The sequence below is a fragment of the Mytilus californianus genome, unplaced genomic scaffold, assembly GCF_021869535.1.
Source record: "Mytilus californianus isolate M0D057914Y unplaced genomic scaffold, xbMytCali1.0.p SCAF_14, whole genome shotgun sequence".
Classification (NCBI taxonomy): domain Eukaryota; kingdom Metazoa; phylum Mollusca; class Bivalvia; order Mytilida; family Mytilidae; genus Mytilus; species Mytilus californianus.
Genome location: NW_026262626.1, coordinates 37,562,847 through 37,581,366, shown reverse-complemented (window position 1 = coordinate 37,581,366; position 18,520 = coordinate 37,562,847). Strand labels below are relative to the sequence as shown.

The following is an 18,520-nucleotide window of genomic DNA, read 5'->3' as shown; positions in this document are numbered from 1 at the left end:
TGATGAATTTTTTGTTTCCGTTCTCTAACTTAAGTTTGCCTCAACAAAATGTTATGAATCTTTATATACACAGTGCTTATTACTACAAAAGAAAATATCAAGTTTGAATTTTGGTGGCGTTACTTTTACCTTTCTAGAGTTATGCCCCTTTACAAATGGAAAAATTGCTGCATTTTAAGTTTCCGTTCTCTTACTTTAGTTTGCCTCAACTAAATGTTATAAAACTTATACACAATGCTTATTACCACAAAATACTGTTCTTGAGTTATGTTCCTCTTTAATGTTATATGCAGCAGGGGCATCATCTGTGTCCCATGGACACATTCCCCAATTATTTTTTCAAATTTAGCAAAATGCTTCCTTCTTTAAAATTATCTTTTTAAAAAAAATGTTGGTGACCTGTATGTTTTTTTAACACATTTTACAATAAAATGAACAAAGCAAATAAATTCTTCTTCCCCTTTTCATTAATATTAAGTATGTTTAAGATGGTACTTAACACTACAGGGAGCTTACTCTGTAAAAATCAGCTGAATGTTTTAATCACGTTCTATTGTTAAGGAAATATTAAGCTTCTCAATGATCAAAATTAGTGTTGGTCAAACTGCTATATATCCAATGAAATTTTTCTGATAAATTGTGTGGTTCAAGTTTTTTGAAATTTTTATATTTTTGTCAAAGGGTCAAAGTAAATATTTTGTCAAAATTTTATGAAAATTAAACGAGCTAAATTAATTTTAGTCAAGGTGTTTGGTACCACCTTAATAGTAATAATAGTAATAAGTATCACCAGATCACTAATTAATATTTAATTGATTGATACTTTTATATTTTAGAAGACACAGAGCCTGAGGTTTATCCCTATGGAATAACAAGTCTTGCAGATAAACGGGATTTTCTACAGAAAGGGGATTCTGTCAAGTTTAACCTGGCTTTGAACAAGTCAAATAATCAAACTAGAGCAGTTAACATAAGTGCTATCAGAAAATTCATCCGATCTAAGGTGGACTCTGTAAAAGGACAGGTAAGTTTACCTGTGTATTACATACAGTTTTCATTATTAATAAAACCAGCATAGTTTTATATTATGATCATTATATTGAAAATTTGGAAAAAAGTTTTCAGAAATGCGAAATCTATAAAGGCAAATCAGAAAGATCTTTAATGATACATGCATAATGATAATAAAAGATTTGTTTTCTTGGATCATGTAAAGTTTTGTTTATTACATAGACATAATCAGCTGCTTTTAGTGCTGAAAAAAAAAGTCACCAGTGTCCTTGAAAATTCTTCAAAAATGAATTCATTCATCATGTATGCAAAATCTGGGCAGAACACTGAAATTTATGTGACCTCAAGACAAAAAGTTTGATCAGCCAAAACCTTAAAACATTTAAGAGCATGGGAACAAAAAACAGAAGAGAACAAAAATCATATTAGGATACAAGCTTATAATACCTCAAATTATTTTGTTAGAAGTATATATATAAAAATCATTTATTGTTTGTAAAGTTAAGGATCAAACCAAGAGTTCACAATCCTAATGTTTCTTAAAAACAGCATGAAAATTGTATTTGTTACAATAAAATGCTGATGGCAAATATTCAAAAATAATAAATTTCTTTACTTGTTAATTATGCTCATGACATCATTTTTACAGTTTGGTTTTCTGAATTATGAGAAAGAAGATGGAAAGAAGTTGTTTTTCCATATGACAGAAGTACATGATGGAGTTGAGATACAGCCCGGAGATGAGGTTGAATTTGTTGTTGTACAGAATCAGAGGAACGGAAAATACTCTGCCTGCAGTCTTAGAAAGATAACGTAAGTTTATATGGTGTCATATAATTTGTATGTTGTCATTAGGAATTAAAAAAAAAAAAAATCTCTAATTGGAACATTGTTTTAAAAAAGTGTTTTTAATTTCTGATACAAAATCCCTACACACACATTGTCAAAAACCAAAGCAAAGTATTGTTATGATGATCATATTCTCTTAATGTAAGAGTTTGAAAAAAGTCTGCCTTCTTTTTAGAAAAGTTGACTTAAGAAAATGAACATATGCGTAAATGTCAGTGAGACAGTAACCCAAAAACACAATAAAATTAAAAATAATATTAGTCATTTCTGTAAAAATCAATTGGAATCCTCAAAAGAAAAGAATTCAGTCAGTGACAACATTTATAATGGTTAATATGGTTGTCAATTTTCATCATTTCATTAGATTTATATCTTTTGTACAGAAGAAACTTTTTTAATAAGCCCATTCAGCCACATTATATTTTTACATTTTATATGATTATTTAATCTTGTAAAAAATACAACCATCCATCAAATATCAATGTAAGTGCCTACTGAACCTCCACCACCACTTTCAATTATCTAGTAGCCCTTTCCTATACTTGTAAATGTTATAAATTTTATCAATTACAGAGATCGCAGGAGACCAGAAAGACTTGTTAGTAGGTTAAAGAGCGTAACAGAAGACCTGTCTAGTGTTCGCATTGTTGTCATTCGTCAGCCTAAAGGTCCAGACGGCACCAAAGGGTTCACACAGACCCGTGTTCCATGGACTCCACCAGCTTGAACATTCTCTCGGCTATAATAACAAATTGTCAAGCATTCTTCAGCTTCAATACAGCATTTTATATATATCGTCAAATTGACAGGCTTTAACTGTTTATAGTGAAAAAAATTGTAAAAAAAGTCAGAGGTTTTAATCACAAATGTTACTTGTTAGTGTGCACTTGTTTTTATTTTACACCTTAAAGTGAAAGAAATTTTACATAGGATCAGAAGCTTGATAATAAATCCAATTTCATTTGACCCCCATTGTGAAAGCAGGACCAAGGTTAAGTCATTTGTATGCAATGAAAAATAATGAAAAATGTCCCCCATACCCATAAAATTTCCTTTTTTACCAGGCTTTTGTTTGTAGCAAGCAATGAACATTTAAAAAAGGAATGGAAATTCTGAATTTTGGTAAAATATTTAGATAAGATCATTTATAAAAATGAAAGGGGTCCAAATATGGACCCCTGTGTAAAATCAAAATCCAAACCTAGCCGATGAAACATACTTATTTACAAATTCTTTTTTTAAGAGTCTACTGTGTGCCAGTATATTACAAAATGTGATATTTATATTTATATTTACATATTAAAAAATGGGAAGAAAATAAAAGAATTTTCTTCAACCCCAGACATATATTTCCTCATACAAACATGTCATATTTGTAATATTAGTTTGTAAAAGGGTGGTAAAGTGATGAAGCCAAAATCTGTTTAGTTTGGTGTATAAAGAATATATTTTGACATTTTTTTTCCATGCCAGAATAGAAGGCTAATTTATTCTAACCAGAAATAAGAACTAATCAATGGCCTTACAAAAAAAAGTGTTTTAACTCTTATGCTGGAAATTCATAAAAATAGATCAAATTGATTGGTTTTGAAAAATAATGCATTGAATTTATTAAAAGAGAGAAACATCTTTCATTGAACATCATTAATCTTATAAACATGATAACAGTAATAGTTGAAAGGTATACCCACATCTGTTTAAAGATATGTTCATTGGTTTTAGTATTCAAGGTATGTTTTATAATCTGTTGATATGCCTAGATAAACATATTAATTTTGTATTGTTTATTTCACAGTATATATATTTATTTTAGGGAAGCATTGTTTCTAAAACATTTTTCATTTTTGATATGTAAATTTAATTTTCATCTTCAGTGATCATAGTTTTTGATGAGTTCAAGTTTTTCAGTTGACAAGTTACTTAAGTACATATGTTTTGCCCTAGAATGAAACATATTTATTGCTCAAAAATATGCCAAGCTCAAATTCATGTCTGTTGAATGCACTGTGATAAAATTTTTTTCTTCATTTTTTTTATTTCTACATATAAATATTTAAAAAAATGTAACAGATTTTAAAAAATTGAATTTAACAAGATTTAAGTTGGAATTATTTCACTGTTCAGTTTCTTAATTATCTAATAGTTTATTTTTCGGACAATACAACTTAAGTTAAAAATATTCCTGTTGTCTACATTCTGTTAGCATTCATTTTTTTATGAATTATCTCCCTTTAATAACTTTCAATGTTTTTATAACAGTTTATGTATTTAATTAAGTGTGAACTGCCTTTACCATCCTTTTACATTTGTAAAACAAGTCACAAGTTGATAGCTTGATGAATATTGATGTAAATTAAAGAGATGTAAACATTATTTCAAGTCAAGAGCCGATGGAAGTTGTTTCAAATGGTTGATTCCATTGAACTATGAAACGAAATAAAAAAAAGATAAAACCATATGTAGTTTTGTTACTTCTAAAGAAGCTATTTATAGTCTTGAACGTAAGAAAAAATGGCAGAAAAAGTTGTTTAAATTTATTTAAATAAAAGGATTTTTGGGGCATATGTCAATAAGACAGCAACTAAAATGACACATATATCCAAAAGACATCTAGAGGGCAACATACAGTCTTCAACAATAAACATGTCTAAACAATAGATCAAGCTCTAAATCATCCCCAGTCTATAACAATTGTGAATTAATTTAACAAGATCCATCAAACTGCTATTCAAACTGTATTCTCCAAATAACAAAAAACATTAAGATATGACATATCACAAAGACTGATGAGAATTATATTATAACCACATATATTCAAATCAATGAGGAGTAGAACTTTAACTAAAGATATGCTATACACCTCATTATCAGTCCATGTTTTTCTTCAGTAAAGAGTTCATTAAAGAGGTTTTTTTTTTTAATCTATTGAAATTTACACATGTTTTGAACCACTTAAATGTAATGGAGGATCAATATGGATATGGTATATCAAATTAGTCTTTCACATCTGTTGTTCATAAATCATTACATGATCTCCCATATGATGAAATATGACTGAAGCCTTAATGAGACAGTAACCTAACAACAAAAGCATTCAAACCGTACTACAGATTACATCGTATATAATTAGACTAACAAGAATTACCATAAATATTGGACAGAACAACAGTCCACACCAACCACAACTGACGGCCTCTCCCAAGAAATCATAGGTATAAACATTACATGATCCGGATAGCCTGACTTGGCGCAGGCATGTATATATGGAAAGATTACTATTATATACCCTTCAACAATAAACAAGATGTCCATTTTGTAAAGCAAGATTTTATTTGACATACTGAAACTAATTTAAATCCTTGGTAAATTGCTAAGACTCATGACTTGAATTTGACAATACGAAGTTCTGGAGATTGAAATTTACAGAAAGAACTGAGCTGACAAGATTGTTGGCCATTCATGTAAATGTGGCTTTGTTGTATCAGTTTGTGAATAATTGACTGGCACATTAGTACCTTGAACTAGGGCAGAACAACCTTAAAAAAGTCAACAATAAAATTAAAAATATAGGGGATATATTATAATACACCATAGTGTTTTAATGTGAATTACAACTTTATTAAGAGGATAAAAACTAATTGTTTAAAGAAGGCTGTTGCTTTCTCCAGCTATATATTTATGGCATCCATAACCTATAAAATTATTCAGAGAAAATTGATGTCTAGAAATTGGAGGGAAATGCATTTTAGATACCAGTAACATGTTCAAAACTAGCTTATATTGTATACACATAAAATTTTGTTAAACTTGATGTACAAAAAAAGAAAGAAACATTTATTCAAATTGTTCGAATCGAAAGGATTTGTGCGAAAACCCCAAATTGCACTAATGTCTCCATTAATATTGGTTGTTGAAGATTAACAATAATTAATCCATACATTAAATTCTGAATTTATCATGTTTATACCAATTGAATTCATAAGAATTTGTTCAGTACATAATGTTCATACTTTTTTATTATAACCTAGTAAAATATAAGTCTTTAACTGTTTCGGTAATGCATCTAGCACAAGTGCAAGTTTGTCTCCTGTAAAGTGTTGAAGTATGACCGCCCTGACTTGGAATTTCAAATTTAGCATAACAGGCAGTTTAACAGAAGTTACTGTCTGCTGAATCAAACCACTATTCTGTTGAGATTTTGACAGCCTATACACATTCACCATAGTACTGCAGTTTGACATTGCTGTAGAAAATATATTTGTTCCCGCATTTGTTTTGCTGCATTTTAGATTTACGTTAATTTTATATGAAAATGTTGCCTCTAAAGTCTCTGCTTTGAAACCAAATACTGCCACAAATGTGTTAACTGTAGGAAAACAAGTTAGAAATATTAAATCACAAGTTCTATCATACAAAAGTGATGTCTGGCAAAGGGACATAACTGTATTTTCTTCAGTGGAGCTGTCTGCATTATAATCGCCATCAATATTACCAATGCTGAAAGTATTTATACAATGATCTTTGACAGCTTTAACTTCTTGTGTTGTCATTTCATATATTCTTAGATGACATTTTGTTGAAATGTTATTAAATTCTACCATTAAAAGTTGACTTGGATATTGTGGAAGGAATCTGACACAGGTATATTTCTTGTCATGCAGCTTCGACTTAACAATATTACATATACCACTATTTACTGTCAAAAGAATGTTTGCATATCTATTCAATTTTAGTACAGTTTGTGGAAGTCTTAGTAAAATAAGCTTCTTGTCTGTGCTGATGTGACATTCGATTGGTGCCACAGTCATAATATCACGACTGAAATAACATACCGAATCCTTGAATACATTTACCGATTTTTCTTCTACATCCACACAGAAAAATTGTATGTGTGAAACTGTTGTACAAATAAATTGAAAAACATAAAAACTTCCTTTACACCCAATACAAATGGGCTGACCAATAATTCTCTTGCTAGTTATCTCCCTTGGCAATACAACTGCATTCCTGGTAATTCTACTTGTTCCGTCTGATTTAGGTACAAATTCTGTTATGATCAGGTCTTGACTTCCTTTATCAATTGTAGTATTTACAAGTTTATTTTCTACACAATGAGGTAGAACATATTGAAACACATAAGTAGGCAGTTTTCCAGAAGCATCCATCTCCATACTTGAGGCAGGTACAATAGAAGCAGCTACGGTGAATATGAAATATATATGTTATGAATAAATACATATCATGAAACTCTCTGTCACAGACAAACATCAATTACCATATCTTTTTTACTGAACATTGCATATATCTTAAAGAACAGTTAATGTAACACTTGAAGTGCAGGTCAAATAGAAGCCTGTTGTTGCTCTGGCGTTTGATGACCCTTTTTATTAGGACTTGTTGGGGCAGTCGGTGTCGGTTCCATATTATAAGGGGGACCTCAAGCCCAATAAATCCGCCTCTGATTAACATGGTTAACAAGGAAATTATTTGTTTAACTGTATGGTTTTCCACACCACATCAGAAGCTGTAGAATATACAGTGCAAAGTAACATGTAAAATACATTCATTTATATTTATGTAATTAACCAAAGGCAGATGCATGTTAGATCTGGAGTGTTCAATCCCATTATAAAGGAACTTTATAGGAGCAATATCCACTGTTCAGATTGACTCTGATTAACATCAACATCCAAGTTTGTTTATCATATTAACTAACTGAACCTCCAGTTTCATAATTTGTGAAAAGATGTATCTAGAAGAGTACATGATGGTCATTCTGACCTACAATTTATGCTTCCTTAACATGATAAAAATTTTATTTTACCAGAAAAAAGTTTAAAGATCTTTAAAATCTGGGTTCAACAACTTGACACAACACAATAGACACACTTGATATATAATCATACTTGAGGAACCAAGCTACCCAGTACTATCATTCAAAACATCTATTCACAAGCCAACAACATAATAAAAAATTTGTAAGGGTTAATCCGCTTAATTTTAGTTGCAGGCTCAACAAAAATGGGGAAATAATTATTAAAAATTTTCCTCTAGATACCATCTTTTGAATGTAAGAAGCTCCTGTTCAAGTTTGGTAAGAATCCAGGATGGTTTATGAATCTAATAAATGTTTTAAAAACTTAAACTGCAGACTGTATGTAATGTTAACTGGAAGAAAAACTAAGTCCATTTATAAGTAATATACAGAAATTTTTTTTTTTTTTACAAAATTTCCTTCTAGATACGCTTTTGATCATAAACAAGCTTCTGTCCAAGTTTGGTACAAATCCAGGATAGTTTAAGAAAGTTATTAAAATTTTGAAAACTTTAACCACATGCATGCAGAGTGAATATGTAATGTTAACTGGCAGAAAAACTAAGTCCATTTATAAGTAAAATACGGATAAACAGGTTTTTTTTTAACAAAATTTACTTTTGATACTATCTTATGATCATAAACAAGTTTCTGGTCCATGTATGGTACAAATCCAGGATAGTTTAAGAAATTTATTAAAATTTGAAAAACTTTAACCACAGAGTGAATGTAATGTTAACTGGCAGAAAAAACTGAGTCCATTTATAAGTAAAATATGGATAAACAGGATTTTTTTTTAACAAAATTTACTTTTGAATACTATCTTATGATCATAAACAAGCTTCTGTCCAAGTATGGTAGAAATCCAGGATAGTTGAAGAAAGTTATTAAAATTTGAAAAACCACAGAGTGAATATTTGTGGACGCCGCCGCCGCCGCCGCCGACGACGCCGACGACGGAATGTTGGATCGCTTTGTCTCGCTTTTACGACAAAAGTCGCAGGCTCGACAAAAATAAACAATCAAATCAATCAATCACAAAACAACAGCGAATAGGACATTTTTGCCTGTCCACACTTATTTACATGCGGATTGAAATTTAAAACAAAAACATGAAGCAATAACACATGTCTCAATATATATATGCAGTAAAATACATTTACTTATAAATATAACGCACACGATTCCAGTGTTGTCCTTGAAGTTGAGAAATGCACACGTTACGGAAGTTGTACTTGGAGCTCCTCGGTTGTTTTCCATTCACTGTTCAAGAAAACATAAACAAGAATATGGCAGGTAAACACGTGTTTAGTAAAAACTACGGCAAAACAGCAATCTATTTCCTAAACATTTTATTAAAATACATATGCTATTCTAACATATACGTCCCTGGGTATGTATGAAATGTACATATAAAGATAAGAAGATGTGGTATGATTGCCAATGCCAATAAGACAACTATCCCCAAAGTTCAAATGAAGTGGATGTAAGAAATTATAGTCAACCGTACAGCCTTCAATAACGGAAAACCATACCGCATAGCCGGCGATAAAAGTCCCCGATATCAAAAACATGAAACAAGTCAATTGAAAAAACTAACGGCCTAAACTTATATCAAATGTCCATTTTACAGCGTCCTATGCAAGAACTTGAAGAATTGTTGGTTGAGCTGTCAATGTATTGCATGCTGCAGTAAAGCTGAGGAACCGCAACCTCTCAGGTTGTTATGATATTTTTTCGACAAGTTGTGAACTTGTCAGAAAATTGTCTAAAAATATCATAAGGACATAAAGAGATATATGGGTCTTGACACACAAGTCATTGACCCAGGGTCTGTTTACCCTGATTTTTGATATTTTTACATCTTTATTTTTAGGTGTAATACCACCAAATCATAGTATGTCACATCCGGTTGCATAGGATAAAGGGTTGAAAAAAAATATTCCCTTAAATTTGACAGTTGTATGAAATTAATCCTACATTTCATTGCAGTAAAAAAATTCTGAGGGATCATAAACATATATCTTAGGTGTTTCAAAGCACCCTTATTTTTTTATTTGGTGTTTCTATAGCATATTTTGAAAAGTGCAAATTTATCAAAGACTAATAGGGGAAAATTAATGGTGGTATTACACCTTAAATGGTATTTGGTTTTATAATTCATAAACTTGTAGTTTATGTAAAGAAAAGGTAATTTAATGATTGGGAGAAAAGTTAAAAACATTTTTGAAATCACAATCTGTTTGACTTTTTTATAAATCTTTATATTTATATAGTGTTTAATCTCCATGATTGTTTAAAAAACTATAGCTTTCATGGTTTAATTTTGAAATTAAAAACTTTATAAAATAAACTAGAACATGTAGATAGCTTAAGATTAGTTCAAATGTAGGAATTGTTAATAAAAAAAGGTAATTTGTTTTAACAGCTTGTCCATGTTGTCTGTTACATTGACTAGGATGACTTCACAATGAATTATGCAAAGTATTCCATACACAATATAGTTGCCCTATTACATGTTTTACCTATAGTGTCTGGGAAACATATTGTGACTTGGATGGATAGTTGTCTTATTGACACTCATACCACATCTTCTTATTTATATTAACCATGAAACCATGTTCTATCACCAATAGACCATGGAAAGAAGGCCATGGTCAGATGGTACACCTAAAACAATCTACAACACCAGACAGAAGTATCCCTGTAAAAATGTAATGATATTAATACTTTAATTTTCTTTAATTACCATCAAAATTATCATTGTTTAAGAAATAATTCATGGGGGCTTGAATATATCGTGATTTTACCACGGGTTGGCCCTTTATGACAAATATTTTACCCTGAGCGATAGCCAGGGGTAAAATATCAGCATAAAGGGACAACCCGTGGTAAAATCACGATATATTCAAGCCCCCATGAATTATTTCGATTCTAATAGGACAAATACGGCAATTGTTTTGGATCGAAGCGCTCTAGATGAAGGCATTATTTGCCGTTCCCATAACTAAACGCACTATTAAATTGACGTAAAAGACCAGAGCAAACTGAATAAATGACATGCTTAAACTATTTACAATAACATGTTTAGATAGGTTTGGATGAATCTAAATGATAATTGTACTTATATGTCTTATATGTATACAAAAATGGCTTATATAACACATTTTTGCATCGTTTATTTACGTTTCCTTGTTGTGATGATTTTCGGTTTCACAAGCGTGTATTTTCCCGTAAAATGCTTATATTCTTACGTCATCGTTCTATGACGTCGGGCAGCTCATTCATAAAAAAACATATGACGCGGGAGTACGATTGGAACAGCCCAAACAATATATTCATATTTTACCACGGGTGTGTACTCAAAGCGTTTGAAGAACGTCATGTTAGAATATTACATATATTTTTCTTCTATGAAACAATCATATGAACTGTTTTTATATCAGTCTATTTAATGATTGTATTGGATTTCAAGGAAATATAAATATGTTCGACAGTTAAACTCTTGCCAAAGTGGGGCATACATAGTTGGCTGTGCATCATGTAGAAGTATGCAGCCACATCCGGTCAGAATAAATGTGTTAAATCCAACGTCTTGTGTAGAGAGAGCGCCATGGTATTTGCATTTTAAGAACCCTTGCAACAACTCTTTAAGGGTTCAGTAGTTGGCCTGTTGCAAAGCAAAATTCTGTCCCTATCCAGTTACAATGTATATATATATCCTCTATTTCCAGTTGCAGTCCAAATTTTCCACAAGTTCATCCAGGGCAGCCTCTATTGCAGGAACTAACTCTTGTATTTATTGTAACTTTTGTTATTTTGTTCTCATCCTGAACATGCATGAAATATTTGGCACTGGACTGTAAGCAAACATCAACCAATCAATCATTTCGTACCAAACTAAAAGTACATGTAACCTAATTAAAACATCTGAATTATTTTGTATATTAGTCTATTTATAACATTATTATATTGCATTTTATACCAAACCAATATAAACCTACACGACCAAATTAAACCCTCTGAAATATTTTTTACATCAGCCTATCTAAAAAAATAATTTGAACATTATACCTCATTATATTATAACATATATATTACAACACAATAAACACAATAAAATGATTATATGGGTGAACAGGGAAGTGGGCGGATGTTATTGTGAGCGAACCGACCAAGATTTCTGGTTTAAGGTGAACTGACTAATAAATGGACACCTTATAATTAGAAGTCTGAAAAAAGCAATGCCAAATTTTTCAAAGAGAAGTAGTCCGTGACTTACAATTTTATAGGAAATCCAAAGGCTTTTTTTTATTAATGTTCTTGAAAGGTAACACAATTGATAATCCATGTCATGCGATGGTTTATTTTCTTAAATGAAAATTCAAACCTGCCAACTTTTCAAAAGCTTCAGTGGGGATTTTAAACACAAGAGAACATAATGCATATCTATACATGTCATTAGTGTACTAAATTAGAAGATCAATTGTTTTGAATGAGAATACGTACCTTGACCTATAATGGTTTACTTTTATAAATTGTAACTTGGATGGAGAGTTGTCTCATTGGCACTCATACCACATCTTCCTATATCTATTAAATGTAATTTTTACTCCTCTGAATGTATTTTTTTAAAACATTTAGTCTAAATAATTGAGTATTATAAGGATCAGGTCAACACCTCTAATAGGGCATGTCCCCTATAAAACGGGAAAGTAGGCAGGTCTGAAAATTATGTAGTGGTAATAATGTTTTCCACTATTTTATGGGCTCTTGAAAATTTTGTGTCTATCAATTGTTCATATTTACCAATTGAGTTTATAGTCTATAAATTATGATAACCTTTTTAGTTTCATGGAATCTAAAAAAAAGATTTATAATAAAATAGTATAGTTGTACTTTCACGTTAAGATGTATGCTTCAAAGGTCAAGGGTTCACAATTAGTTCTATTGTCCAAATGCACACATACTCTCCGGTACTGTGAATTCATTATTATTTGTGGGATAAAAACTTTCATGGATTTAGTCTACCATGTTTACTACACATTTAAATGTTCAACAAAATACAAATTTATAATAGGCTTGTATGTATACATTGGCAAATCCACAAAATCTTTTATATGCCCGTCTAAGACGGAATGTATTATGATATACCATTGTCTATCTGTCCTTCTGTCCGTCCTTCTGTCTGTCCATCCGTTGTCAACACTTAATAAATAATAATAATGATAACTCAAAAACACTTTCCCCAATTTTCATGAAACTTTGATGAATTGTTTCTATCAATTGATATAAGCTCCCTTTTGATTTTTATAAATTTTAGATTTTACATTTTCAAGTTATGGGATTTTTTTCTTAAAAAATGTGGTATTTTCCAGTTTTCTGACTATAACTCAAAAATGCTTTGATCAATTATCATGAAACTTTGGTGAATTGTTGATATATATTGACATAAGGTTCCTTTCGAGTTTTTAAAGTTTCTGATTTTACATTTTGGAGTATTGGGACTTTATTCATAAAAAAGGGGAATTTTCTTGGTACTTGAAGATGAATTATCCTACTTGATCTTATTGTTCAGAAAAAATTTCTATTGAAAGAATTTGAAGACTATGAAGGTCAGCTCATTGACTATGAAGAGGACAAAGAAATCGATGAAAATGACGATGATGATGATGATGTATGGGATGAAGATGGAGATGAAAATCCAGAAGAAAATCAATGTTTGTTTTGTGAACAGATATTTCCTTCTGTAAATGAAGTTTTTACACATTGTGAAAAAGAACACTTTTTCAACATCATAGATATTGGTAGAAAATGGAAGTTAGATTGTATTCAGTATATCAGATTGGTCAACTATATCAGGTTAAAGGTAAAGCTTGCTGTCATAATTATTCACTGTTTATATAAATTCATTGATAAAAAAAAAGACAAAATCCCCAAAAGGAGTATTTTGATAGAAAGGAGTACGTGTCAATGAGACAACAAAACAACCACAAAATTACCGAAAGACATCCAGAGGGCAACGTACAACCTTCAACAATACACAGATTTGACCCTATCTTTGAACGTTTGTATTTTCGAAGTTGTGACCCTTTTCACAAAAAATCTTACGAGAAAAATTACTCGTAAGTCATGAATATTTCAGTAAAACTTACATGTACGATCCATTTTTGTGAAAAGAGCCCCAGGGGTTAAAATAAATATTTTTAGAATGGCCTTTTTTAGAGCAATTTTATGAATAGGAAAAGAAAGGACCTGTGTATTTTCATATTGTAAGTTAAAGCATTTTTTTAGCTCACCTGACCTGAAAGGTCAAGTGAGCTTTTCTCATCACTTTGCGTCCGTCGTCCGTAAACTTTTACAAAAATCTTCTCCTCTGAAACTACTGGGCCAAATGCACCCAAACTTAAACACAATCATCATTCAAGTATCTAGTTTAAAAAATGTGTCCGGTGACCCGGCCAACCAACCAAGATGGCCACCATGGCTAAAAATAGAACATAGGGGTAAAATGTAGATTTTGGCTTATATCTCTGAAACCAAAGCATTTAGAGCAAATCTGACATGGGGTAAAATTGTTTATCAGGTCAAGATCTATCTGCCCTGAAATTTTCAGATGAATCAGACAACCCATTGTTGGGTTGCTCCCCCTGAATTGGTAATTTTAAGGAAATTTTGCCGTTTTTGGTTATTATCTTGAATATTATTATAGATAGAGATGAACTGTAAACAGCAATAATGTTCAGCAAAGTAAGATCTACAAATAAGTCAACTTGACCAAAATGGTCAGTTGACCCCTTAAGGAGTTATTGCCCTTTATAGTCAATTTTTAACCATTTTTCGTAAATTTTTGTAATCTTTTACAAAAATCTTCTCCTCTGAAACTACTAAGACAAATTTAACCAAACTTGTCCACAATCATCATTAGGGTATCTAGTTTAAAAAATGTGTCCGATGACCCCGCCCGCGAACCAAGATGGCCGACATGGCTAAAAAATAGTGCATAGGGTAAAATGCAGTTTTTGGCTTATATCTCTGAAACCAAAGCATTTAGAGCAAATCTGACATGGGATAAAATTGTTCATTAGGTCAAGATCTATCTGCCCTGAAATTTGCAGACCAATCAGGCAACCTGTTGTTGGGTTGCTGCCCCTGAACTGGTAATTTTAAGAAAATTTTGCAGCTTTTGGTTATTATCTTGAATATTATTATAGATAGAGATAAACTGTAAACAGCAATAATGTACAGCAAAGTAAGATCTACAAATAAGTCAACATGACCAAAATTGTCAATTGACCCCTTAAGGAGTTAATGCCCTTTATAGTCAATTTTTTACAATTTTCATAAATTTTGTAAAATTTTGTAAATTTTTACAAAATATTTTCCACTGTAACTACAGGGCCAAGTTCATTATAGGTAGAGATAATAGTAAGGAGCAAGAATGTTCAGTAAAGTAAGATCTACAAACACATCACCATCACCAAAACACAATTTTGTCATGAATCCATCTGTGTCCTTTGTTTAATATGCACATAGACCAAGGTGAGCGACACAGGCTCTTTAGAGCCTCTAGTTTTATTTATTTTTAAGCTCATCTTCATTTACATACTAAATCTTTATTTTTTTTATTATATGCCATAGTTATTTTCATCTTTACTTAAAAACAATGCTGTATAAATATGCATGGACTTTTATCATAAAAAGGTTGCTTGAAAGGTTTATTTGTACTTGTTTGACAGGGCAGAACCGTTTCAGCTCATAATCATGTTGCATAAAAATAACTGTTTCTCTCTTTTTGTAAACAATCTAAATGGATTTGATTTTGATTTTTGATTTTTTGTGTTTTTAACGCCACTTTTAAGCACTGCTTTTGGGCTATTTCGTGGCAGCCAGTTTTTATTGGTGGAGGAAGCCAGAGAGCCCGGAGAAAACCACCGACCGTCGATAGGAAAACTGATAATCCTAGTCAATTAAGATTGGAGTCGAGTGCACCCGCAGGAGCGGGGTTCGAACTCACAACCTCAGTGTTGACTGGCTAGTGATTACAGTAGTAACTACTTAGACCACTCGGCCACCGAGGCCCCCAATCTAAATGGAAGAAACTCCTGTAATTTAAGGAAACTTGAGGTTAATGTTTAGGTGATTATAAGGAATAATGACGAAATATCAAATGCAACTTATTGTACAGTGTTGGTCATGTGACATTTTTCAATTGGACATGCTTGCACAATCTTAGATTTCAAGTTTAATTAAACATGTTAAAGATACAAATTTCTTTCAGAAACCGACATCTCTTGAAATTACACAAGTGAAAGGAGAGAAACCACCATGGGACTCAGATGATTACCTCAAACCATACAACATGGAGGATGGACTTCTTCAATATGGTAATAAGAATAAAAGGAGGTGTCGGAGTATATTCATAAATGAAAGAGTTTCCCAACAGCATAACAAAACCAAGGAATTTTTTATCAGATCTAAGTCCACACCATATGATAATGTGTGTCTTACTCATTTTGCAGTTCACCTTTATTGATGCTGGTTTTGAAGTTAGCAAAAACATATAAAAAGAATAAAAATGACAAGTTAACCTATGGTCTATACAAAAAAATATTTTTGTTCAAAGAGATCAGCATACCATTTATATTGGTTAATGTTGTTTTGGAAGGAAGTTTCGTACTTTAATGTAGGACATAATCGTTTTGAATTTGATGCATGGTGTGGTAAAATGAAAAGTGCCTTCCAATCGCCAATAATTTAATAATTTTTAGAATAAACATACATAGACTGTATAATAATCTACTTAATATATTTATACACTTTTTTCAGATATTGAATATTTCATCAGTCAAAAAGTTGGGAAAGATGTACAAAATGAAGCAATGAGTGTAGACTCAAATAACAGTGAACAGGGACATAAACAACTAACACCTGTTGTCATGACGCCATCTGAATATCATGGCCTCTGTTTGAAGTTGCAAGGAGCCAATGAGAGAGCAGAATCTGCAGAAACCGAATTGCAGAGGGCTTTACATGACCTACAGAAAATGAGGTAACTTTTCTGTTTCTTATGAAAAACAGCAGATGAAACCGTCATTAAATATATAATACAAAGCCCTTATTACAAAAAAATTATTGAAGGTTGAAGCTGGTTTATGAATCCATAATATATACAGTAACTCAGACCACCAATCAGAAACACCAATCCATTCATTAGTCAAAACCTTGTGTCCGCTAGAGACCAAATGATGTCTAAGTTAGCAACTGTAGGTCACTGTTTGGCCTAGAAAAATTAGCAAAACACACACACCATAGCCAGCTATAAAATGGCAATGTTATGTCAAATGTAATTACAGGCTACTGACTTGGGACAGGCACACTCAGAATGAGGCAGGGTTTACCAAGTTTGAGGGTGCCCTCCCCTAACATGAGACAGTGGTGTAACAGCATAACCCAAGAACAAACTATAAAATCAGTTGAAAAGGGCTTGACTCATCAGATCAATACAAAGCACAAAAACAACTAACACAAACACTAAAGACACGAAGTACAAATCTGAGACTACTCACAGTTACTAAAAGCTAGTCCAAAGCCAACTAACAACAGAATTGTGTGTCTAGGACTTGAAATATAAAATCAGTATAAGTTTACACATCCAATGGATTTATTGTTAAGATGTCACAAACAGTCGGAGAAAACATGATCTAAAGCAATTCCAAAATATAGATATCAATAGAATGTAGGACCTTGAATGTTCATAAGTATATATCAATAATAATTAGTTTTGTTTTAATATATTGATAACAAAATGTTTTTTATTACTGATAAAATGATATTCAATATTTATGTCATTTTTAGCTCACCTGGCCCGAAGGGCCAAGTGAGCTTTTCTCATCACTTGGCGTCCGTCGTCCGTCGTCGTTGTCCGTCGTCGTTAGCTTTTTACAAAAATCTTCTCCTCTGAAACCACTGGGCCAAATTTAACCAAACTTGGCCACAATCATCATTAGGGTATCTAGTTTAAAAAATGTGTCTGATGACCCCGCCAACCAACCAAGATGGCTGCCATGGCTAAAAATAGAACATAGGGGTAAAATGTAGATTTTGGCTTATATCTCTGAAACCAAAGCATTTAAAGTAAATCTGACAAAGGGTAAAACTGATTATCAGGTCAAGATCTATCTGCTTTGAAATTTTCAGACAAATCTGACAACCTGTTGTTGGGTTGCTGCCCCTGAATTGGTAATTTTAAGGAAAGTTTGCAGTTTTTGGTTATTATCTTGAATATTATTATAGATAGAGATAAACTGTAAACAGCAATAATGTTCAGCAAAGTAAGATCTACAAATAAGTTGTCATGACCAAAATTGTCAGTCGACCCCTTTAGGAGTCAATTTTTAACAATTTTTTGTAAATTTTTGTAATCTTTTACAAAAATCTTCTTCTCTGAAACTACTGAGACAAATTTAACCATACTTTGCCATAATCATTATTAGGGTATCTAGTTTGAAAAATTTGTCCGATGACCCCGCCTTCCAACCATCATGGCCGACTTGATTATAAATAGAACATAGGGGTAAAATGCAGTTTTTGGTTTATATCTCTGAAACTAAAGCATTTAGATCAAATCTGACAGGTGGCAAAAATGTTCATCAGATTTAGATTTATCTGCTCTGAAATTTTCAGACCAATCCGACAACCCGTTGTTGGGTTGCTGCCCCTGAGTTAGTATTTACAAAAATTTTGCAGTTTTTTGTTATTATCTTAGATATCATTATAATATCTAATATCTAAAACTATTAATTATGATTTTAACCTTATTTTACATGATTTCCAAAGCATCAG

General features: G+C 31.7%; 2 protein-coding genes across 2 annotated transcripts in view; both read left to right on the top strand.

Moving 5' to 3' along the window:
- The window catches only part of LOC127724481 (cold shock domain-containing protein E1-like), a 51,936-nt gene extending 47,618 nt beyond the window's left edge, over positions 1 to 4,318 (top strand). Inside the window, exons 16-18 of the mRNA XM_052231462.1 lie at positions 837 to 1,024; positions 1,661 to 1,824; positions 2,434 to 4,318. Of these exons, the coding sequence (XP_052087422.1) occupies positions 837 to 1,024; positions 1,661 to 1,824; positions 2,434 to 2,587 (506 nt within the window). The 3' untranslated portion in view covers positions 2,588 to 4,318. The remainder of the gene's footprint in view (positions 1 to 836; positions 1,025 to 1,660; positions 1,825 to 2,433) is intronic.
- Positions 4,319 to 8,844: 4,526 nt separating this feature from the next.
- LOC127724482 (protein arginine N-methyltransferase 3-like) overlaps positions 8,845 to 18,520 on the top strand; it is a 29,830-nt gene continuing 20,154 nt past the window's right edge. The window contains exons 1-4 of the mRNA XM_052231463.1: positions 8,845 to 8,971; positions 13,273 to 13,544; positions 15,957 to 16,062; positions 16,505 to 16,727. Of these exons, the coding sequence (XP_052087423.1) occupies positions 8,887 to 8,971; positions 13,273 to 13,544; positions 15,957 to 16,062; positions 16,505 to 16,727 (686 nt within the window). The 5' untranslated portion in view covers positions 8,845 to 8,886. The remainder of the gene's footprint in view (positions 8,972 to 13,272; positions 13,545 to 15,956; positions 16,063 to 16,504; positions 16,728 to 18,520) is intronic.